This window comes from Gallinula chloropus, assembly GCF_964237585.1.
Source record: "Gallinula chloropus genome assembly, chromosome: 7".
NCBI lineage: Eukaryota > Metazoa > Chordata > Aves > Gruiformes > Rallidae > Gallinula > Gallinula chloropus.
This window is the reverse complement of record NC_140092.1, coordinates 5,631,696-5,657,521: the sequence shown is the minus strand read 5'-3', so window position 1 is coordinate 5,657,521 and position 25,826 is coordinate 5,631,696. Positions and strand designations below refer to the sequence as shown.

Here is a 25,826-nt window from a genome sequence, read left to right as displayed (position 1 = left end):
GCCTGCCTTCCGCAGCCACACTTGACTGTACAAAGCCCTTTAGGTATTGAGCTTAAGGTCTGAGGGGAGGTACATGCAGAGCTCTTGGTGAAAGTCCCATGAGAGATCCAGCAAGCCATGGCAGAAGCAAGCTGTGGCCAGAACATTGACCTAGACCCCTTCTTTATGACGATTTCTTTCCCAAGAAAACAGAACAGCATTACACACCACCCTCCCCTTCTGCCCACTGGGCTGGTAGGTGGTTCCTTCCTGCTTGTTTTTCAGTTCAGCTGGTTACAACAGCAACTGCCCAGTTGTCCCGTGCCACTTCAGAGTCTCCTCGCCAGCTCTGGGGCCAGCAGGCTCCCTGCTGCCAGCAGCATCCGCTCCCACCAGCATGCTCAGTTGTTTGGAGGACAGCCTCATCTTTTATTTATAGCTAACACAAGACAGAGAAGTTTAGTACCTGTGTGGCCTTAACTCTGGAAGGGCCACAGCTTCCTCAGACGGCAAACGATGCAACAGCCCTTTGCAATGCAGACAGGTAACGCAGCAGCTGAGGCTCTGCACTAGCAATTAACTGCTGATGAAAGTGATGGCATATAAAACCCCACCACTGACAACAAAAATAAAACAAGGCAGAGCAATTACTGTCGCTGCTGTTTGTTTTAGCCTGTTCTTCCTGTGCAAAATAAATCTTAACTCTTCCGACGCCACCGAAACCAGAAAGCTGGGCAACTGCCACTCGCACCGACCGCATATGGTCACACTGTCCCCATCCTCTTACAGCAGAGACTCTGTTGCAGAATTAGAGCTCCCCAGTGATAATTTAGGAGCCCTGCATACAGGCATGGCTAATGTTTAATGTATCATAGAATCATGGAATCACCTCCGTTGGAAGAGACCCTTTAGATCATCCAGTCCAACCACAGCCTAACCCCGACGAGTCCCCCTCTAGATCATGTCCTTAAGAACTTCATCTACACGCCTTTTAAATACCTCCAGGGGTGGTGACTCCACCACCTCCCTGGGCAGCCTGTTCCAGTGCTTGACAACCTCTTCAGTAAAGAAATTCTTCCTGGTATCTAAACCTAAATCTCCCCTGGTGCAATTTTAAGCCATTATCAACACATTGGATTTAATAGAAGATTTTCTGGATTAGAAAAAGGTGATTAGTGAAAGGTACCAGGCAGTGTTTTGGAAGGTGAAGCCAAGGTCAGGCTACTGGCAGCACCGTCCTGTTGCCTACACGTGCAACCCCATGTCCCTGTATGGCAGTGGGATACCCACTGGGGGGGGGGGGTGGGCAGGAGGTGGGGGGCGTGCTCAGCATCACATTCAAGCTTCCTTGCACCTTACCTCAGCAGGAGGCTCCTGAGGGCAGACTGGCACTAAGAAATAACTGGTATCAGGGGAGTTTTGTCCCTGGCCTGAAATGAAGCACAGCCTGTGCCTGATACATCACTTCTAGGGTGCCATGGAGGGTTGGGCGAATCTGCTTCCACAGAGACCTGTCAAAGCTGGGCAAGGCATGCTGCTGCTGCTGCAGAAGCCACTTGGCAGGTGCCTCCTGTCCCTAGGTAACCTCCTGCTGCCTGTTACCCCAAGGAAGCTATTGGGTGATGGGGTACCTAAGCTGCTCACACCTCTGCAAGCATTACACATTTTCAGCTGAGGGCCTGCATTGGGGTCGAGCCCTGATGCTGAGGTGGAAAAGCATTTGGGCAGCTTTTGAAGGGGGCAAGATGCATCTGAAGAAATTCCCCAAAAAAATCTACAGGAGCAAAGAAACGAAGGCAGAGGAGGGGAGCAGAAGAAAATGAGAAATCCCAGTGAGAGCAGTGTTGGCAAAAGCAGCGATTTCCATCAGACAGCCAAGAAACTGCCTACAGTGACAACAATGAAACTGACTGTTCCATCCAAAGCTGTGGAGAGGAAAGTCAGTATTTCCTGCAGTGAACCCACAGACCCTGGGAAAGAGTGTTTCCAGTTCAAGCTACCAGTGGTGGAAGGTTACAGAAAATTTCTGTTTCACCTGCCTTGAGCGTGACGTCTGCCCAGAACTTGGACTGGTTTACTCAACCAGCTCGGGGCTCTGCACTGGGAGGGATGTCAAACCACCTTAAGGATGTCCCCTCCTTTCCATCCTGAAGAACCTCCTGCACGGAGAGGAATCTTACAGGCTGTGAATCGAGGGGATACAGCCTTGTGTGGGCCCAAATCTGTAGGAACAGGGATGGAAAGGACACACTATCAAGGGCAGGAGTGTGCGGGGGTGTAAAGCAGAGGAAATACCTGAGTATCCAAAATGAGTAAAATTCTCAATGGAAACCCAGAGAGTTCTGCTTAGAAAGCTGCAAGATGCAGTGAGTGCCTGTAGGGTTTGTAAGTTCCTTCAGTCACCTGAGGCAATAAATAAAGGGACTTCAGTTGGCACCCAAGCCTGGACTTCGTGTTTTGCCTCACCAGGCTGAGTTACTGCTTTTCCACTTCAATAATTCAAAGCATTTTGTTAAAGAGTTGCACAAGACACAAAGTTACAAAAGAAATGTGCCAATAACTTAATAGTTTATTAGTCAGTCAACAATATTACAAATATTTAAAAATTACTTAATATAAATAGTTGGCAGCAAACTATTCCATTACAGAGTTAAATTACCAGTACAACAGACAGACTGGAGATTTAGACACCTGGAAGATAACAGTAAAACGAACTAAAATATTTAACAAAAAAATTTTAAGCTGAAGGCGATTACCTAGTGTCCATAAAAGCATGGGTTCTCTTTTTATTTAGAAAAAAATAAAAAACTGCTTTAACACCCCATTAGGAATACAAAATAAAATCAACGGAAAATATTAATTTGCATATCAAAGAACCATTTATAATTACAATCCAAACACTCCATAAACCACTTGTGCGATTCTATACAGAAACTCGGAATTAGAAACTAGTTGCTTTAATATTACAAAGATTTCAGCTCCAAAAATAATTCAACATAAAATAAACTTTAGCAATTAGCGTCATAAAATTATATATTTCCACATAAAAATACAAAATAATATTAATGACAAGAATATGAAAAATTATTCCAAGTATTTTACTACTATTAAAATAAAATAAAAACCAAAAAAACAAAATAGAAATATGCATGAAAAAAGTCTCTCCTTTTGTTAGCAAAACACTATCCAAAATAACTACAATCATTTACATCAGTACAAAGATTTCTGGATTTAAAAAATAGTTGCAATGACAAAAGGGGTATCTTTTCTGACAGTAAAAAATGACACTGTGGATAAAATCTGCAAAATATGCAATGAAAAAAATAAATTTGCATTAAAAAGGTTTACACTGTTATTTTTTTATACAAACATTAGAAACAGTATTGCACATCACAACACAGAATCGAGGTTAGTCAGCCTTCCAAAATGTGTTATATTCAAGTTTTGTAGCATCTTTGAGGAGAGGCTTTGTGCAGCCAGATGCAACAGGGATAAAATATCAAGTGTTTTCCATACACAAATATATAAATGCTAAATGTTTCCTTCTTAACAAAAAGTGTGGATTTTTAAAGTATTTTTTTTTTCCTCCACAGTCATACTCATGGGCAGCAATATGCACATTTGGGGAACAAAAGTGAAGAAGCTTTAAAAATACAAAAATACAATCAAACTAACTAGCAATCTTCTACAAAAATAGTAAAATAAATATGATCTGTAAAAAAAAAAAATCAAATACAGTGTTCAGCAGTTAGAAAATAAGAACTTAGTAGATAAAAAAAATAAAAGAAAAAAACAAAGAAAAGAAAAAAAAAAGGAGGTGGTGCAGGGTACGATAACCATAAGCTGAATTGCTCCAGAAATGAAGTGACAAGTAAAATCAGACATTTCAGTTATTTTTACCCATGCCAAAAAAGGGCATCCCTGTTTCGATCCCCCTGTGACTTACTTATGTAGTTCCATTTAAACAGGGAAAACAATTTGCAACATCTCCAATTATGTCAATTTTTTACTATTTTCATATTAGTGTTCATTATTTAATATATTTAAAGGCTCTTCAATTTTAAACATTAAGCAGAAAATATGAAAATAAAGTTTAAAAAAATCTGCAGAATTAAATTATATCTAAATAATTAACATTGCAAAACTACCGATTTCTTTTCTAAATTCCAAAAATTGAGGTATAGCAAAGGAGATGTCATCAGTCAAAAAAAGTGTGCCTTAAAATAGCTGACTGTTGGAAAAATCTCTCACAGAGATATAAAAATAGTGCATAACAAATGTCAAAATGGATCAAGGTTTGGCAGGGTTAAGGTTAGAAAAGAATACTCCAAAAAATCTGGAGGATCATGGTTAGGTAACAAATAGGGAACATTGACAAATAAATTAGTAAAAAGCTCTTCTTAAAACAGCATCAACTTTAAACATTAAAAACTTGAACCACAACCACAATAAAACAGCAGAGTTAGACATGAACCACGTATTGTACAGTACAAAAAAGCACACCGTAGACAACCAATATAAGATCAACACTTTGCTTACGTGAAGGATTGTCCCAAGGGATTGCCAAGAGCAACGCCCTTGTAATTTCAACTCTAGCATCAGGCTCTTAATTCTGCACGACAACATTTACCGCCGAGTGCTTGCTCAGACTGCAGAGTAGCTGTTCTGTTAAAAAGTAGGGGCTAGTTGCATTTAAAAATGCTCTGAGATAAGACAAAACCACTGCTACCATTTTCTTTTTAGTGTTCAGTTCAGTATTGCCTCTGTCCTAACCACGGTTGGTTTTGTTTTTCAAAAATCTGCAAGCAATGTCATCACTAGAACTCCTTCATTAAAAGAAAAACCACTACCCTTGACTGTCAAGTAGCTACTTCTCATGCAACAGTGACCCCAGTTTGACAGAAGACCACAACGCACACAGGTCAAACATGTAAAGCAAGATTTCTTTAAGCCGAATTTCACTGTTGTCTCGAAGGTCAAACTCAGTTTGTTATGCAACTAGCCGCCTGTACCTTACACCTTCTCCATTTTGACTTTACTTTGACTTTACACTTGGTGTAGAAGTCTGGTTTTGTATGCATTCGTCATGGGTTTCACATTTGGTGACTGGTTAGCAGTGTGCTGGCCATCTTTGGTTTTGTAGAGGAAATCTTTAACCATGAACAATCAAGGGGGCTTTAAAAGAACTTGTTGAACGCTAGCCTTGTTACTCAAACTCGTATCTAAACTACACCACGCCACAGTAAGTAGAAGCACACGTCACGAAATTGCACAGGGATTACAATATTACATCCAGTCTGCATAAAATTGAATTCCACTACTGACCAGGTCACAAAATGGCTGCACTTTCTAGTCTAAAACTAATTTGCATATTGTACACATGTAGGACATTGTTTTACTTCAGTCACAACAATGCATGCAAGTTTGTTTTTTTTATTTTTGTAACAAATTTTGTAAATTTGCTCATGCTACCTAGTTTCAAGAGAGCCTTTTTTTTTTTTTGAACATCTGCAATAACTCACCTCTTGTTAATTAATAGTTCTAGTGCATGCATATGGTGTATACAGGTAAGTAAACATGCAAGTTTCTTTTTCACATTCTAAAACTATGGCAGTTTAGGCCATATTGTGCTGCCTGCATTTAGTCTGTAATGCAGTGTGTCTTAAACGTTTCAATCCCGTATTAATAGGTGGCATTACACATAACACCTATATAGCAGCAAAGCTAATACAGCTTGTGATTAAAAATGTTTAAAAATAGCTAATAAATCAGATTATCTTGAGGTATTATTTCTTGCAAGTCAAAATGGAGAGCAAAAAATCAACCCTAATTTTTAGTTTATGTATACACTGAAAATAGCAACAACAATAAAAATAAGCTTTTTGTAGCAGACATATTCCATCTTCACTATTTTGCTACCTTTGGTAAATTACTGGGGCAGATCTTGAAGTTAAAAACCCATGTTTAGAAATAAGTGCACGCTTCACCCACTAAATATAGCAGCAGACTGTGTGCCCCTACGCAAAAACATTCTCATATCTAGTTTTAACTTTACATATAAAAATAACTTGGAGAAAATACAAAAAAACATTTTATTTTAACATGAAAATATCACAAAAATTAGTAAGCCTGAGATGTAGGGTTTTGGTGAAAAACAAGAGGCTTGTAGTGTTTTGGCTGCTGATAAAGATGCATGTATTGATAGCTGGGGTGAAAAGCAGAAGAATGCACTTATTTCTTCTGCATGTCAGTATCTTCAAACACAGTAAGCCACATGCACCCTTCTTTCCTTATGTAGATGCTGGTTCACCATGTTTAATTCCAGCGGAAGTGGATCTGACGTGGGCGGTCAGCCCCCTCCTTTACCAATGGCTTATGGAATTCACGTCCTGCACGAGAGTGGATGTTTGCCCAGCAGAACTCACAGTAATACTGCAGGCAAGTGACATTGGCACAGAAGAACGGAGCAAACTTCCCACCGCATCGTGCGCCCTGGCATTCGTCACACATCTGGTCATCCAACACATATGGCTTTACCTCCACCTGTTGGAGCACAACAGAAACGATCCCAGTTAATGCCTATTCCTGTTCCAGTGTGTGCAAGTGCATCCAGGTGTTTCTCCTTTAAAACAGAAAAACCCCAACCCAAATGGAAGTCTGAAATCACACACACAAACACCTTTATCTAAGTAATCAGTTACTACTGGTTATCTTCTACCAACCAGAGATCTATCTGTACAGCAAGCAGAACACTTCAAGGCAGATCCTTCTAAGTGCTCTCTGGCTACGTCAGAACCTCCCCTTAATGTATTCTGGAAGGATGCTCTTGGCAAATGATAGTACGGGTTTCTGTGTAGAAACTAAGTGAACAAGCTCAAAGATCCCCCAAGTAATTTCATCAGCCCAACGTGTATATATCCAATTCTACACTTTTTAGCAAAAACAAAATGGAAGATACAGGAATGCAACCATTTATATATCAGCCTTTTCAAAAAAAACAGGTCTAAGCTTCTGCATGTACTATTTCTGTGTGCAAATTGAAAGTACTTCCTGCAGGCCAGAATACAGACCTTTTAGCATGCCTGCTCCCTGTAAGTTCACTTCCTATTCCTAAAATATAGTGAAATTTGGAGCTACATATTTTGGTCATCTATGACTTCCCCTTTTTGTGGCTTTGGACTGCACAGAAATTTGTATTTCATGTATTTCTGAAAACACTTTTAAAAGATTACTTTGCGATTCTACAGACTGCTAGAAACACCTGTCTTACACAGCTTCTGTCTCCCCAACTCATCCCACTGCCAGAGTGGAAAAGTGGCAGGAGTCCAGTGGTAAATTTGCACTACGTCTTTGCGTAACTGGGCTGCTACAGACTGCCATCAGACAGGAAGAACTTCATAATAAAACACAAAATGAGTTGACTCCATCATTAAGGAATGTATTGTTGTCTTCCACGTTTTCCTCTCTTTTAAAGGCAGTGTTTTCTGCCTTTCGTTGGCAAAGAGTTACTCCAGTTCATACTAAAACTCACGCCCCTAAGAGATTTCTGCTGAGGTACTATTACCTGAGAGGAATGCTACGTACAGACATCGACTTTAGGTACTAAACCCAGGCAGAATACATCTGAAATATGGACTTTAAGGTTTGAGGTTTTTTTCCCTATTGTGTCTTCAGAGGAAGATATTTACACATACAGTCCACCCAGAAGTTTTACAGAAGAAGAGAGTCATGTCCTTAGCTTCAGAAGTCATACTTGACCTGTCAAATGCATCTGTGTATGAAACAGAGTATGCTTCTTCCAGTAATCTGTATTCAGCACAAGCTCTACTTCTTATTTTACTACAACAACCTGCCTTATCACAGGTTACACTCCAACTTGCCAGTGAACAGCTTCCTAATGCAGTGCCTGTGTTGGTGGTTCAAAATGACTGGAAGCATAAAGCAGCATCTATTTCAAGCTTCGGCGCATTAACGCACCAGGATGGCTACCAGGATGATTTCAAATGCTTTAGAGAAACACTTTGGGGAATGGAAGTACAGGCTGCTGGTGTAGGAAGGTAACAGCGTTTTATGGAATTGCTTGGAGCTGGAACTCCAAAGGAGTTTCAAGGAAATGTTTGGAGCTGAGCTTTCATATATGATAAAACCGGATGAGGAGCACTTCAGTGAAGAAAAACATCTGGTAGAGAAACTAAACATATCTACACATCAAAAGAACTGCAGAGAAGCTGCAGAGTACTTAGGTGAGGAAAAAGTTAAGATCACAGACAGTGCTTGTTAAGTGGCTGTGACACTGAGATTTCCAATTAAGGTAGGAAAAAGAATGTTTAAAAAAAACCCTACTACAAATACTTTGAACTAAAGTTCAGGAGGATAAACAGGTGAACTGCAAAATTTAGCAATGAAAAAAGACCTTTTTACACAGACAAAACCAGTTATGAAAAGAATGTGAAAGGACAGCAGACCTACAGAAACTGGATGTAACTGGCACAGAAAGGCTATGCTGAAGTAAAGGGTAGGAGAACAGCCTGCCTCTAAATGTTCAGTGGAAAATGTAATGTATAGCTGGACTGGCCAGCGCAGACACAGCTCAGGTGAAGGCAGCACCCAAAGTAGGACTGTCTTCCTCATGCACAAAACCAGCAGCTTACAGGTTCATACAAACTGCTTGGTCATCTATAAATCAGTAGTAATAACTGATTTCAGAGTATTTTCAAAACCTGGAAAGACATTTGTGTGTGAACCCCATGGAGTTCGTTCCTTCTTTAGTGTTGCTTTTCTAATTCTTGAGAAGTAATTTTTTGATTCAAGCATTGTCTTAGATCTGGAATTTTGGGTCTTTTTTATTGGCATCTTTGATTTTTCTTATGTTTAAAAACATGAGCTACTCCTGAGATGTTTTACTTGCAAAATACAGCAATGTAAAACCTAAGTATTTTAATAAATGTGTCTTTAAACCTTGTGATGGGGAGGGTTTACAAGACTTTATTTCAGAGGGTATTTTTAATCTTTATTTTTTAATTCATCTTCTCAAATTAAATTGTATGGTCAGTCCTTATTTATGTAATCTAAATATATACAACTCAGTAACTTGTGTTACTGAGGAGTAATAGAGAACATTCCCTCTTCCTCCAACCTCTCCAGGCTATGAACAGCTATCTACAGATACATTATACTTGTATCAGCCTCTTTTTTTTGGTTATAGTGACTGAAGAAATCATTTGCCTGCTGCTTTGCTAAATTAAGTCTCACGGATATAACTCACGTGCTGTGCTTCAGAATTTGGGGTACATTTTGTGGGTTTCTTTCCCCCTTCAAGCTCTTAAGAGCCCTGCAGCACGTTTTACAGGAGATTTAATGCCCTTCCCCCTTCAAGTATTTCAATGTTATATCACACATTAACAAGTTATATCCCTTTCCCTGCAAACAGCAAGCACTACCATTTCAGATGCCTGCTTGGCATCCAAAGAGCTCTTAAAATCTCAGGTGACCTATAATTAAAAAAACCCACCCAAGTGAACAAACCAACCTCCTTGGAAAGGCAGCCTTCAGAGACAGGTTCATGCCTTCCTTTCTTTTATGAGATAGCACTGCCAGTCTACCATACACTTCTCTACTGCACAAGACCCTTGAGGGAGAATCAGTTTGGATGGGACCCAATTGCCCACCTCCTAAGTTAAAAGTTGGGGCACTTTACAGACAAATGTACCACAGATGGTTCCTGAAACACAGAGGGCTATCCCAATTCTGAAGCTAAACGACCCATTTAGCATTTCTTTAGAAGGGGTTCTGGAGTCTGGTCCTTACTCCCATTTTGTCTAAATACTCAAATGCAAGATGATTAATAGTTTTATTTCCCCTCACACAGTCACAGAGTCAAGGACATTTTCCCAGCTACGTAATTAGCCAAAAGGCAGAGCTATTAACTGAAGTCAGCTGCAAGTCACAAGGACAGCAATATCACCAGAAAAGCGCAGCCCTCACATCTTGGAACCCTACTTCACTACCCACATCCAGACTCACTCATCCTCTGGAACGGACCACTTTTGGGGATTTCAGCTCACCAGGCAACTGGTATCTGAGAGACAGATGTAAAGCTGTATTACTCTGCCTATTTGAAAGGAGAAGCTCATGCTACCTCCCTAGAGCCGTTTTTTTGTTAACTGTACTACTTTCTTTTCCTCACATCTTTGATCTGTGGAGTAGACTGGACCTTGAACTACTTTACTTACTCAACCCTTCTCCCTCTATGTTTTTTTTAAGAATATCTATTAATACCAATGACAATGTTTGTAGCTCCTGACATATAAACTACTGACACTTAAAACTGACATGATTTAGACATCAGTTTTCTCTGCTACTCTTACACTTCTCATTAGGAATAATGAAGTTGACTAGTCCTCTTAATAGAAATTAGTTTGTCTTTAGCTAGCAATAGGCATCTGTTGTAACAGAAATGTACACTGGTAAATATTCAGAAGACGAACAGCAAGGATAAGACACTATATTTTAGGTGGTGTTGGGCTTGGCTGATTTTCTGAAGTGTTGAGCACTGACAATTATGGCTGAAATTAAGGGCAGCTGCAAATACAGAGCTAATCTGAAACCAATGAATACTAGAGATTCCTATGAATGACAGAGGAATTATCATAGTATTTGATTTCATTAGAACAAGGGAGAGAAGATTTTCAAGTCCTCTGCCCATACACACCAAACCCAGGAACTCCAGAACATATGGTCTAACATATGTCCAAGGAACAAACTGCTGCTTTGTGGAATGCGTGTTGCTCGTTGAGGGGCATTCACAGTTTAACTCTTGGAGCTAGTGGAGTTACAGGAACACTGAAAGAATGGAGATGCAATCAAATGCAATGTCACTGCACCCTGACAAGCTCCTTTACAGATGACCACTGTGCTCCTTGGGAATGTCTGTGTAACTTACTCGTTTATCAATGTCGCCATGCTGAAGTTGAACAAACCGAGCGCTGATGGCAGCGATGTAACTCTGCTGATTGGAAAAAGCCACACGTCCAGCACCCTTGGGGTATTTCAGCTCAGGGTCAGTATCGATTCCTGCGTAACAAACTCCACCATAGAGACGGTCCATGATCATAGCCAATTCCACTAATGGGAAACAAAACAATGTTCATTTAAACTCTTCTTAAGAGCACAGACTATACAATATGCTTGTATTTAAAAGTACTAGAAAAGTTAATGTTAAGAATTAGTTTTGCAACAGCCGATGTGACAGTACAAACAAGAAATATAAAACTCAGCAGACAAGATACTTCACACCATGGCTACATACATCCAAGGAACAGCAGACCTGTAAGTTCTTGCAGTCCTTGATAACCTGGAACTGAAATTCCAGGGCAGTTTTCTTCAGGGGATTATAGCAAAAGACCTTTTGGGCAGGCACGGAATGTAAGCTGTATAAAATAGACCCACATGCCACAAATTCCTCGGTACATGTTCTCTGGCTGTCCTAATGCTCTGTGTCCTACTTGAATTTAAAGATGCACTTAGCATCTTTTCCAGCCACACAGAGCTTGGTTCTCTTTGCAGTGCCACACTTACCATAGATACTGGTGTTTACAGAAACAAAAACTCTCAAATTTTATAGATCAAGTATGTTAGCAAGCCTCTAGTAATATTTTATACTGAATTTGGTTTTGCAGTTCATTTAGGTGGAAAATACTAATGCATTAGGGTGTAAAGATGTCAGCAGTCACTGCTGTTCAATAGCTGTTTGAAAAGTCTCCTGAAGTTTTACTGCTTTTGTGAAGGCATGATTCTTATTTCACAATGCCATAAAAGTTCCATTTTCACATACACAGGGCATTTGAAAGCTAAGCGTAAGAATTCATCCCTTAAATTTATCACAGACATTCAGCATAGTAATCTGGAGTGTATGGACTGAATTTGAAGAAAAATTACATCTGCAGTTGGAACATACTGTGTTTGTGCTCATTTACAGAGCTTGCACTGCACGCAAAAAGTAAAGCAACAGAAAAGCTTGAGCACTGCAGGTCCAAGATAGAAAAATCTAAGATTCCTTATACCCTAAATTTTCACTATCACTTCTTGGTTCTCCTACATCTTCCTTGTTAAAGCTGATCTTTGTCTAACAGCAAAATTAATTACAAACTATGGAAGCTAATGAAGCCTAGGAGTCATTCTAATGGAACATGGGATGTGAACCACTGCATGTTATGCTGCTTCTTCCAACATTCACTTCAATCTACTTACTAGGAAAGCCACCATAAAATATCATAAAAGGCTACTTGCAGTCTATGTCACAAAGCAGACTGTCCAGGTTGTAGATCTACTATCCCACAGACACAGAAACATCGAGTTTTTCCTTCACGAACTCCAGCAAGAGTTTAGAAAGAGTCCTGCAATCTCATACTGCAGGACTGTGTCATACAGACTGTGCTAACTTTCTGAATTTCTTCCTTTTTCTCTCCATTCCTACTCCTTCAAGTACTCCATCACATATGTTTTTGTTTTGTCCATACTAACAAGAGTAACTGCAACCCGATAGTAGTAGAAAGTACCTAATGCACAATGACAAGCAAGTACTCATGGAGCAGGGCAGAGAAGTTTTCAGAGCATTACTTTAAAATCAAACTCTTTTGCAACGTAGTTTGCAATAATGTTTTGCTGATATGATCAAAATCTTTTCTACAGCTTTAGACATGCAACAGTTTCCAGTAAATCTCGACAACGAACAGTGATTTGTGGCTAAAGCCAGATGAAAACACTTACTTCAGAAATCTAAGAATGCATGAATATTGCTCTGTGGTTACAACTATCCTAACAGTCTTTTGTTTTTATGTATCTCTATCTAACCATACATAACAATATAAAAGTATGCATGGTTCCAATTATTTCCACCAGTCTCCCCTACTTTTAAAAACAGCCACAGGTTGTACTCACCAGCTCTTAACGGTCTAGGTACGCCTCCAACAAAAATTGTTTTCCGAGGATCGAGTGGCTGGGAACCATCCATCACAAAGTCACTATCACTTAGGTTCCAGGGACGGATCTGAACCTATTAAATTGGGGAAGAAAAGAGTGTGCTATTTTAAGTTTCACTGCATCAGCCTCTATAAACTGTTAAACAGTCATAACCCCAGTAGTTCAGCATGTCTAGGTGCTCTGTTTTACTCCTATTAATTCAAACCACTACAATTTTAAAATCATCCAACTGCTCCAGATGTTGAGCTCTGCCAACGGGAGTTTGCTTTTGATTATTTTCATCGTGATCTTTTTCAAATGCAGCTTCAGACAGATGGCAGCTATAGCCTGCAGGCCAGCTACTGTTTACTTACTGGCTTGTCCTTGATAGTAGGACTGGAAACACACAGATAGAGCTTTCCATCTTCTTCGATGCAGGCGTCAATCAGGGCTTGAACAGAACTCTCTTCTTGGAACAGGAGGAATGCATAACCTGGAAAGAGTACCAAACCAATTGGTATTTTTTCTTGTCTTTATCTTTCTTAACCAGCTTTGCCAGTGACTTTTCCATACAAATGTGTTTACTTCAAAAGTAAAAGGAAGTGAAACCACTTCTTTGTTACTAGTCACCATCTTTGACTACATACTGCCTTGCCATGATCAACAGAACTTCAGGCAAATACTTCTATCCTTACAATAATTGTCCAAAGAGACAATTAACCAAATAAAACCAAACATGTCTGCTCTATCATGTACTGGAAGTCTAGGCTGAGCATAATTCATTGGCAGCAACAGACATTATACAATGAAAATCCGACTTGGCACAAACGACTAATCTCTATCCTAGAGATTAGATCAAAGCACTTTGTTACATAAGTGACCCAGCAAACCTCCCAAACACTACAAAAATAGGAATTAAAATGCTTATTTAATGCTAAAGTGAAAACAAGCAGCCAGTCAGGCAAAGAACCTCACATGTTAGAATACTTTAACAGTTACAGTACAATGAGATATATAAAATTTGTCACTTTACAGGTGTCCAATAGCACAATTAGAGCTGTATTTGAAAACGAACACTAAAAGTACCATAAATCCATGTTTTCTTTTTGAGATTACTACCAAGTGTGGAATTTTCACATCAAGTTACATTCTATTACTGGGATGGAAAAGTAAATCCTGAAGCAGATGGTTTAGAGTGGGCTTGGCAAGAGGGAGTATGGCTGCTTTACCAAGCCTTTTAGAAATAACAATGTTTTTCTGAGAGGTGCTGGTTAACCACCAGCAATTTCTTATTGCAAACAGAATGTGTAGGTATCAAGGTAAAGATGGCAGATGCATCCTGAAAAGCATTAAAGAATCAGTGTGCCAAGAGGAACGTAAGAGTGGAGAAACAAATGCACCACTGATTTTTAGATACATGGGAACAAAAGTACAGTGGACAGACTGAAGCAAATCAAGGGTACTGCCATAGAGCTGACACATAAAGATGGTCAGTGTCTCCAAATGACCTACCACCTGTATGCTTGCAGCTGTTAATGTGTTTAATTGTGGAAGCTTTTAAAAGCACAGAAAACAAACACAAGAACTCAGTGAGGGAACAGTTAAGAGTACTATATCCTACCACACCTGAAGTAAAAGGAAAGCAATACCAAAGTGATCCATTAACACTGCTTTGTCAGTGTTAATCTGCAAAATGTACTCATGTCTGGGTTCATCTACTTAATTTTTAGCACTGTACAGGCTTGTGTCATGAGCATAGCTGTACTCTCCTTGTTCCAAAGACACAGAGAAGGTTGGGGTATAGCCTGTACTATCAAATTGGTCTGGCTGCAGTTTTGCTCCACAGCTCTACTTCTTCAGTGATTTACAAGGCATTGTAGTTTGCTTCCCAAGCCTAGCCTGGAGGATAATAACCACTTCTCTTAGTGAAGAAACCTGGCTACAGAAGATGATTTGCTCAGGTCTCACATTTTACAGATACACAGAGACAGCCTATCCCTTCCAAAGAGTGCTAGGCTTGCACAGTCTGCATACAAACCGCTCTCCATCACTTGTCCTGGCCCAGGGTGCATTTCCTGGCAAAAACCAGTTGTATTATCAGCCATACACTTCTCCAAAGAACACCAGTTACACAGGAAACTGGCCTATATTCATTAGCTTAAAAAGTGCTTGCAAAGGGAAACTACACACTTATTTTAGGTATTTTAGACATCGCCAACCAGGGCTTTTCTTGTTACTACAGCTACCGCACGCCAACAGCTGTATGGCACAGCCTTTACTCTTTCCCCTGCTTTCTCCAATATATGCTTTTATTGGATTATTTTTCACTTTGACATCCATAACTCATGGACTATTGTGGATGTTTAATGTCTGCAAAGCTAGTAAGATGACGGTGAGCTGTGTGATGAAGAAGATCAAGTGTCTAACTAGTCTTTTTGGAGCGGTACTGAGCTGCATTTGCTGTGTGACAGGCAGTGTATGTCACAGTGCAACACCGTGGGGAGGTTGGGTGAAGAGTGGGAGGTGTTTTACTGTACTACAGAACAGCTTAACTCCCTAGTTTCTTGGTTTCATGGTGTACAACATCAGTTATTTAATGTTAACAGTTTCACAGCCAATAGCAACGCATGTCTGTTCACACTGGAAAAACAAAAGCTACTCTTAATGGTTTTCTTTGAAGGAAGCTGCTTCATAGCTTTGGGTCATATGTACACCTACAGCAGCACATCATGATCAGATATTACTTGCCAAGGGGACAAAGCTTCTATGTTTTGTACATATTTCACAAGGTGAAAAGTATTAGATGAAACACAGCCTTATAAAAATTTCTTGTATGTGTGCACCCCTACCAGAATTTATGCCTCCTGTGTGAGACATAGCTTAGGTAACCTCTCTTAGTTTTCATCACTTGACTAAACTCCTCTGCACAGAACTGGAACTAGTACTAATACTCATGTTTTCAAAGGGAACTAGTGTGGGAGACACTGATAATACTTTCCTCAGAAAATTGCCTCAAATAATAAACAGCCCTTTCTGGAGATGGTAATTGGCTTTAAAACTACATTCCCTAGCATCAAAAAATACTGTAGTGGTTATAAGCATCCTTACTCTGAGTTGACATCTCTTAACCAAACAAGACCAAGAAAATAAGTATTTTTTCTTTTTATTGTATTAGGTCAGCATTGGAAACAGAAAGCCCATCAGATAAGTTTGAAGAGTCCTAGCTGTATTACCAAATTAAACCTTCTTAAGAATTAAAAAAAAACAACACCCACAACAAAACCAGTAACAACCCTCCTCCCTCAACCTACCAGAAAATGCAGAATCAGTGTTCTCATTTCTTGTACTTACTACATAAAGAGCAAATCAAAAGCAAGGCATTCTTCACTAGATTCACACTGGTAGCTAACATACTTTTTTGAGCAAGGTACAATTTCTTTATTTCATAGTAATATGGATGTTTACCAAATGGAGAATGGATGCTGCTTCTGCTATGCATACTCTGTGTACAAATTGGAGAGCAGCTTTAAGTTCTATCAAACTGGGATAACTCCTCTTGCTAGTGGCTTAGAGGAATCAAGAAAATCAGTGCAAACCAGCACGGCACTGCCCATGCTAGTCAGTACAGCTGTATTTTGTTTTGGTGTTGATTCCTCTACTGTCCTGACAGACCATCCCCAAAGCAGCTTGAATGGCCTCAGTGCAGTGCAATTCTTGCCCACAGAATGAGAAAGAATCAGTGTAAACTGCAGGTTAACACAGGCAATGGATATATATTTCATAATGGAAGCAATTCACATTTGGGTAGGACACACAACATTTCATCTATTCCTCTTTAAAGAGATCTCATCACCATATTCATGAAATTTAATCTTTAAATCTTTCACTCGTTTAGTTTAGTTATCTTTGATGGAGAATTAACTCCAAAATACACTTGAAGTAAAAAAATGTAGGCTGATATAACTGTAATAGAGCTATGAGCTGAGGCACTTTTCAGTAAGGGGGAGCAGGACTCACTTAGAGATCCAAACACCTATTTCTGTATTTCCGCGGTGGCTGTTTAAGCTCCTACTGCGGTACAGAGATCCCGCTGATGTGGTCACTGGTGTCTGGCTGGTTACTCAGCTAAGTGGCACACAGAGAGTGTCCAGCACCATTTATCCTCCCTAGTATTTTTCCTAACCTTCAGCTGGGGCTCCAGAGTGCTGTGGGGCTTCAGTAGGTGCCACGCCACGTTTGCCAGACCTGTGTATATCTTTTAAGATATCTTCAATCTGAGTAAATCAACCAAGCTTAATGTTGTGGTGACCTGAATAGACCTCTATACTCCACTGACTGTACTGGCCAGATTCCCATTGATTAAAGGAAGCTTAGACACTAATCACACATGAAGACACCTACAACTACTTGCCTGAATCCAGAGTTCAATCCTACCCAATGTGATCAAGTAAGCTGGTAACAAGTTAAACAGAACTTAGATGGACCTTGAGTTTTGTTCCTTAAACTAGAAACATTTTCAACCTCATTTTTTCACCCAGTTCTAATTCAGCAGTTAAGGACCCTGAATGAATGAAGCTGCTGCACAACTGCTCTGAGGGAAGGCAACAGAAACACCCAGACAATTAGAAAAGGCTGGGGATACTGTCCTGTTTAAATCAGATTATCCTCTGTTTGATACAGACTATAAATAGTACAGAGCACACAAACAACTGGGCAAATTTTGAAAGGCCTTCTTTGGATTCACATATCCTTGTGGCACCATTTCTTTGAGACCTTCATTATCATGAGAATGAGTCCTCACCCCAGCAAGTCGCTTTGGACATGTGTGCTGTTTCACAAATAAGTGTATTTGCCAACTACGTAATAACAGGAGTTATGATAAACAGTGGCAAGTCAGAGAGGAAGGAATTCTCCATTACAGTTGGCAGATCACTTACAGACTTTGTACTTTGATCTCCATGGAAAAAATGTTTCTGCTTCAGAACAAGTTTCCTTCTGAGATTAGTGTGAAGTTTTTAAAATTCCTGTTTTCTTTGGGTCTAATTTTGTGGTGAACCAATACAAAATGTAATTAGTTAAGAACAAGCAGTTGGTGTTTCTCAAAAGGCAACGAGCCTTGATGGATTAGGACACTTTTTGCATTTCTTCAAGCAAGGAAATACTTATCATGAACTTGGCCTTCCCTCAGGACTTTCTGTAAGCAGAGAGTCTGGAAGGAACCACAGCCTGGAAAACTGAACAAGAGTGAAAAAAAAAACCCAAAACCAGCAGGCTGTATCTCTTCACCAGAGAGACTTTTACATAAATCAGTCCAGAACTGGATAGTTCTGAGATGTCTTTGGAAAGTAATACTATGTCAAATCTCTAATGAGACTGAACAAATGAAAACATGTACACTGAACAGACTCCATGCAGAGTAACAAATTAAAAGTTGGACATTAGAAGTAAAAAAAAAACCCAAACCCTGAAGTACAAAATCCCTGAGCTAATAAAGTATATCTTTCTAAATTGCTAATTACTGATCAGTCTTAAAGCTTTCTTAGTATTCAGCCTATTTACAGCAGTTTCAGATGCAATCTGGTTTAGTGGATGGAGTCTTGCCCATAAGCAGGGGGGTTGGAACTAGTTAATCTTCCAACCCAAACCATTCCATGATATGCATACACAGTGAGTAATATTTTAGCCTTTTTTTTAAGAAAATCTTGTACAAAATAAGTCATGGGTCACATCTATTACAATGAAAAACCCCAGATATAAACACAGTAACATCCAGCAGTCCAAATAAGCTATGTTTCCAGAGTATCTACAAAGAGAAACCTACACTGTATTTCACATGTGCTAGGCTACATTACAAAACAATATAGAATAATGTAGCAAACTGAAAAGTAGAACAAAGTTTTAAGACAGAAGGGCTATTAAATGTCAAATAAGAATCAGTTAATCATGAGAAATTATGTTAACAGCTTGCAATTGTTTCCTGAACGAGATCAACAGACTGAAGTTCTATGTGTATTCTCTGCTTTTAAGAAGCTTTGCTTACAGTACAGACATTTTAAATTATTTTTTTTATTTTTACTGTCCATTTTTTCCACCCATATCAAAAAGCTTGATTAAGTGAGGAAGCCTGGAAATTTATCCTTAAGATGTTCAGGTGCTGAGACAGGACTATCTCCTTGGAAATGAATGCCAGAATTCATTCCTTTCAGGTAAAAATATATCACATTTTCCCTCTTCTGTATATTCATTGCAGACTCTGTGACATGCATCTTCCTCAAAGAGCTCCTCAAGAGTTTTTCTTGGTAATTGATCAAGAGACATGCACTCCTTCAGATAATCAAATTTAACTTGACAGTGGATTTGTGTATCAGTCTGACAATCAAAAAACCTGAAGTCCCTTTGTCTTACAATTTACACTCTTTAGAGGATATTCTGGGATAATAATGCTGCCTCTTCCAATAAATCAAGGAAAAAAATCAGTCCATAAAGGCACTATGACTACTTTTGTCACTTTCAGGGAAGGAATGAAGTGCTGCCTTCCCTACAATGGATAATCTCTGCACTGCTTTCAGATCTGGTTGAAATTTTTGCAATTATTTTATACGTACCAATACATGATTATCCATGTACAGAGATATGCTACATAATTTAATTACTTGATGTACAGAATGGCTTTTCCAACACTTTAAGTGGTATTTCAAAATCTGGTCTAACAGCAGCACTAGAAATAGTTAAATATCTTTTTTTATAAATGATAATTAGTTCAATAGAAGTTCACATCCTAAAAATGAAATAAACATAACATCCTTCTGAATCCTACCTGTAACTTCCTACAAAACCTAAGTTATCTCAGATTTAACCAGACAGAAATGCAAATACAGAACTTTGGAACAATGACACAAACAACTATATAATACTGATCTCATACATAGGAAATGAGAATACATGGAAGATTCTTTAGGAGTCCAGCACTGAACCAGGCACAATACTAAAACACTGCTCTCAGGTTCTAGACCTGGCATGTAAAGGAGCCATGTCTGAACTTGCACTGAAACTGTGGAATTAACTGTTCACAGGGATCATGAACTATATCCTTTGGAAAACGATGAGACAGTTTCCCGGAGTAGGATTTACCCTCAATTAAAGGTCAAAACCTTCTAATTCTCTTACCTTTTGGTGGAAAATAGGACTTGCTTTCTGCTTTGTGAGGCCAGTCGACTACCAAAGGCCCAAATCGTCTGAAGCTAGCAGTAATTTCATCTAAAGACAGGTATAATAGTTACAATTAAAATAAGTAACATATCTCAGTGAAAAAGTACTATCAAGCACAGATCTTTGTTTCTAGCTGAACTGACACTTCATAGAAAATAAAAAAAAGCACAAAAATTCCAAATTTCATAAACAAGAAACTTTAAATAGACACATTTTCCAAAGTGTTAATATTTACATGATATATTTCTGGTGATTTTATGCTTATGTTGTTTTTTTTATTGCTTAATAAGAGAGGCATTTCAGAAGCACATGGGCAACTAAAAGCAGCAGTGAAAACTGGTGTGGCACTTCCTCAAATACAGAATCTGATTTGAATGAAGTGGGAAGAATTTTCTGTTTAGGGATACACAGGTCAGAGCTTTGTATGTAGATACTCATATAAGTTCCACCAAAGCTAGCATGCTAGCACTTTCCAGGAGAAACCATGTCCAAATCAGGCACAGAGATTCAAAACTGACTATTTAGAGGTGCTTCTAACATAACCACACTTAGTCCTTTTGCAAGTACTATGCCCCCTGCACAGCCTTGTGATGTCTTTCCATCCTGGTCACTCCTTCCTGTCACTGACTGTAAGAACCTTGTCCATGAGGAAAAAATTAAACCACCCTAAACTGAGCAAGGGTAGTAACTAATCAAACACAAATATGCTCCATTTCCTTCAGTCACATCCTGCCATTAGCTTATAAACACTCAGGAAATAAAGAAAATATAGAATGCCTTTGTTCAGCATTTGTACTAGAAGACAATACTATACATTTGAATTACAAGCTCAAGTGCATCAAAAAAAAGCTGAAGTATATTAAAATAAAAGCTTTAGTACACCGCAGGAGAGAGCATCACAATGAAGATGAAAGAAAAATATAGTCTTTCCACATCTGAAAATTAATTAACAAGCCAGCTTACTTTGTTTTCAAGTTGCTCTAGGATTACTGGCAAGTGAACCTTGTAAAGGGACTTCTGTTTACATTACCAAGCTAGCATTTAGTTTACATTTATCTGCACAAGAGAAACCTAATATCAAACAGCACGATTTCTTCAAATCAGCACTATTGTACAAAGTAATTCCAACTGCACCACATAACAATCTGAGCTTCTGTGGTAGGTTCCATGTTCAATGCATCACAGAGTGCTAGACCATTTGACCTTCCTCTGCCTTACTTTCTCTATTTATGAACAGGAATAATATTAACCTTTCTAAATCACTTCTGAGATCTTCAGGTAATAGTAAAATAGAATTTGAAATTCAATTACTAATAGAAGTTTTCTATGAATAGAGAATAAAGCAGGCACAGATAGAGGACACTATGAAGGGCTAAGATATATTTGAAAGAAATATGCAGGGCAAGCAGGAGCATAAATTCCAGGCATCACATGCAACTCTACAAACTTAAAAGTGCAGTATCAGAAACAACTGAGCCATCTCAAAACCAAAAAAAAAGAGATGGATGACATCAAGTAAATCATATTAAGTTCAATGTAGCCATTAACTGTCATAAAAATACATAGAGTTGCGGCTTCTTACACCACAACACTATTTTGCTGGGTGGATTTCTATAAGCTCATTTATGTTTTTCAAAACCTCTACCTTCCTCACTCCCTCCAAATTTAGCTTTCTTTGCTTCCAGGCATCTCACCTTCATCAATATCTGGTGGAAGACCTCCGACAAACACCTTCCGAGAGAAGCGCTCAATTCGCTCTCCATTCTGATGAGCTGAATAGCAGGTGGGGGAATTCAAGACTCCAACCTGATCGCTGTGACCATCGTCCAGCAACCCATCATCTATTGGGAAGAGGGAAGAACGGCCTTGAAAAGAAAAGACAAAAGCAGACATTAAAGTAACTTTGTGGTAGTATATGGGTTATGCATTTGCAAGGAATGGGGGAATTGGAGTCTGGAAAGTAAAAATGAAAATACCAAGATATTAGAAAAGTACACATTAGTTTGAAGAAAAAGAAAATTAAAAATGTATTAAACTTCAAAAAGGAAATTCAAGATTGCAAGCTGACATTGCCTTAAGCATACTACTTTGTACTACTTTACACTGTAGTTACTCTGCTGTATCCCATAGGAAAGTAATAATTTTTTTTTAAATAATGGGTCTTATTTATGAAGAGATCACATTATGGGCTGCTTAAGAGTTTCATTAGTCTGCCTTTGCTTCAGCTTCAAGTCAAAGTGGTAACTTCCAACACCTGAGTGACTACTGCATGCCTAACAACCTTACACTGCAATGCAGTGAGGAAAACAGCAAACGTGTATGCAGGAAGAAGTTTCAAACAGGAATGTTTTCTCTTCTCTGTTAAAGGTACCTGATGCTGATAATGTAAGAACAGATTTAATGTCTATGAAAACAAAAGGCAGTCTTAATAAATGTGCAAAATTTAACAAGTGAAAAAATGAGAAACAGTGCTGATTTATCCTTCTCACTCTCAAATTTACCAAAGGCTCGGAGGGAAACGATGGTTCCTAGTACCTAGCAATCTAAGATTACAGTTACCCTAAAAACCAAGTGCAAGATCTGAGAAGTTCACAGGATAGCTCTGCAAATGCAAGCTATCAAAACAGGTATATAGAGGGCAACGGGGAGTGAAATCATGGGAATTCCGTCCCATTTGTTTCCCCCCTATTTCATATTTACAAATTCAGGATATGCACCTTATCTTATTCAAACTTCCATTGCTTTAGATTAGCAACATTGAGATTAATGATGGATGCAAATCAGGGTCAGTCTTTTAACTGACACCCCCCCAACCCCAAAAGCCCAAAAATAAACACTTCTGTAAAGCAAAATAAATAACCCATACCAGCACTTCTTCTGAAGTGCAGTTTTTCCTGTTTCTCTCTCATCCATTTTTTAAATAATTACTAATTCAGTCCCTTTCCAAATACAAGCAAACAAAATAAAGGAACAACCTAGCACACTTTTGGGAAGCAAGATCATTTTCGGTCAGAAGCAGCCAACTTCTTCCAGGCTCACCCACTGCAAATCCATATGCAGGAGCAGTAGGTGTCCCTGAAAGCTGAGTCTGCAGTACCTTAGCTGCAAGCCATACTGCAGCCTGTAAATTCTCTCTCCTCCCAGGGCAATGCTATCAGGAAAGCCCGGCAGGAACATCCAGCAGATGTTGTGCCTGTCAGTTAGGGCCAAGAACTGTATATGAAAGCCATTGACTTCCAGAAGATCACCTGAGATCCAGGTGCTTAAAGACAAAGCTGGAGAACAGACAGGAAACATGACCAATGACCTATGTGTAGCACTGCCTCCTGACCCCAACTGGGTATCTCAATCCATAATAAAAACACAGTATGTCACCAATACTGAATGAAAACACAACATGACAGAAAACAACCAAACGTAACGAAATGTCATGACGATCACATCAGGCAGGACCACAGGACTGTACTGAGATATAAAGACTGTAGCTACAACACCTTTATGGTGGCACTTTGGTTTATGTTTTATGTAGGCATCTGATGCAGAGGAGTACAGCAAATGCAGAAAGCTGTGGCAGGCTCCTCTGTTAAGAAAGGTGACATGCCTGTTTGAGAATATGGCTAGCAGGGAGCAAGTGATGCTATCATCTGGATACATTCAACAGCTAGAGAACAGATCAGTCGAGTGCCTTTCAAAGTGCAAGCTTGTAGCTGGTGCTCAATGGGGCAGAAAAGCAAGGAAGCAAGGGAGAAAGAGAAAGTAAACACAGTTGGAAGAAGCAGCGAGGCAGTTCTTGTAAATTGTCTATTTAGACACAAGAGAGTAAGATCATGCTATGAAGACTTCAGTAGCTGAGGAATGTGGATATGAGTTTCAGTTACTAAGGCTAGTAAGAATGATCAGATCTTAAACATGTATACAAAGAAGTGGTGAGATTTGGTTACATAATCAAGAAGGGAGGATGTAACAACAAATTTCTGAATTACTGATGTGAAGGATGGAGAAGATGGAGGTGCTATCAGTGACAGTGAGAAGAAGTAGTGGCTAAAGGAAGAAATAAGACTCAAATAAATAAGATTCAAGTTGCAGGAAACTACAGAAGTGGAAATGTTAAGATTTTCACTCATATGTGAGAGTTATTCTTAATATACTAAACCTAAAATGACTAACTTAGCTGGGTTATCTTTATAAAAAGCACACAGATTTGCTCTTTACCCCTGCAAGTCTCTATACTGCAGGAAACTGTAGGTGACTTAAAAACATACCAATTTTAATAAACTTGTTGGCATTAGAGTTGGCAATTTAAGTGTCATGAGGGATTTTTTCCCAATTTTTGTTCTGTTCTTTATAAAACAACACACAGTTTATACTCGAAGAAGGTGTCTCTTCAGACTATGAAAATTATGATTTTGTGTTTCTTTAAAGAAACTACTTAGACAACTCCAACTTAAGATATATGAAAGATTATAGAGGGGAAAAAACCCCAAAGAACAATCCTCAGAATAATTTTTTTTTATCCACAGATCAATGTTAAAATTTAAGAACAACACAAACCCAAGGCTCTCTTCCCAGTACAAATTAAACCATCAGAACATGTTCTCATCTGATACCAAAGAGATCAGTTTTACTTTAACGTGGGTACAGGCTTGCCAGAAGCACCGTAGCTCTTCAGAGCTAAGACGATGCAGAGGCCAACGGATTAGCACATACAGACCAGCATGCTCTGTATCCCTCCTAATACTTTCTTCTCCCACCTCTTCACTTTTGAATGTCTCTCAGATGAAGAGAGCACACAGGTGATTTGCTATTTCTCCTGATGACTGTGAATTAAAAGAATAAGTCCTTTTAAACACTTGTTTCAAACTTTTTGGTTTATGAAAAAAATTAAGCAGAATCTGCCAAGAATCATCAAAACAGGACTCTACTGTTAAGTACACTGATCATGATCTAGACCATCATTCCCCACTGTTAGGGCTACCAAGTCATTGGTTACGAACCACTGCAGAGATGAAGAGACTCATGGACTTTTGTGTTCCTTATGAACACCAAAAGCCATCAAAGATCTTGATGTTCTTGCTGCACATTTCACAAGGTCTTTGTTAAACAACTACATCCTTGTATAGTTAAATCAGTATAGCTTTTCCAAGGTCCAGGAGCATATATTGGCTTACACCATGAAAATCTGGTTACTATTTCTGAGAGTCCTCTACTGGATTTCTTGCTAAGTTTATGAAAGACTCATAGTTTTTTCTCCATACACTATCACTTCTACAGAAGCAAAAGAAGAGTTACAAGAACCACCAGTAAAACTGTATACTTTGAAAGGGTAAAACAACTGCAAGCAGTAGCCATTAGCATGACCTAAATTTTGATTAGAACTACAGCATTTTAACTGATTAAAGGATTTGTAATTCAAACTCCAAAAAGAGATCAATCCAGACTGCACCCCTCCTTCCATCAGACCCTTCATCTTCCCCAAACTAAGAAAACATGCAGATAAGCGTTTATAATCAACAATCTGGATTAATTGTAATGATCAGTAACAGCTCAATCAGAATTAATTGTACTGTAACAAACAGAAGTGAATTACCTCGTCTTCGCCCATAACTCCTCGCTGCATGCAAACAAAGGACAAATTGTAAATTGTCAAGTAACTGTATCATGCCCACATACTAAAATAT

General features: G+C 39.0%; 1 protein-coding gene across 3 annotated transcripts in view; it reads right to left on the bottom strand.

The window, feature by feature from the left end:
- Positions 1-6,009: 6,009 nt before the first annotated feature.
- CPEB2 (cytoplasmic polyadenylation element binding protein 2) overlaps positions 6,010-25,826 on the bottom strand; it is a gene marked incomplete at its 5' end in the record, with an annotated part of 50,194 nt that continues 30,377 nt past the window's right edge. For 2 of the 3 annotated variants that reach the window (XM_084266935.1, XM_084266936.1), the window contains 7 exons: positions 6,010-6,522; positions 10,922-11,103; positions 12,919-13,033; positions 13,314-13,432; positions 20,107-20,196; positions 21,843-22,013; positions 25,736-25,759. In XM_084266935.1, coding sequence (XP_084123061.1) covers positions 6,295-6,522; positions 10,922-11,103; positions 12,919-13,033; positions 13,314-13,432; positions 20,107-20,196; positions 21,843-22,013; positions 25,736-25,759 — 929 coding nt within the window. In that variant the 3' untranslated portion in view covers positions 6,010-6,294. The remainder of the gene's footprint in view (positions 6,523-10,921; positions 11,104-12,918; positions 13,034-13,313; positions 13,433-20,106; positions 20,197-21,842; positions 22,014-25,735; positions 25,760-25,826) is intronic. The other variant, XM_084266937.1, reaches the window with a different exon arrangement.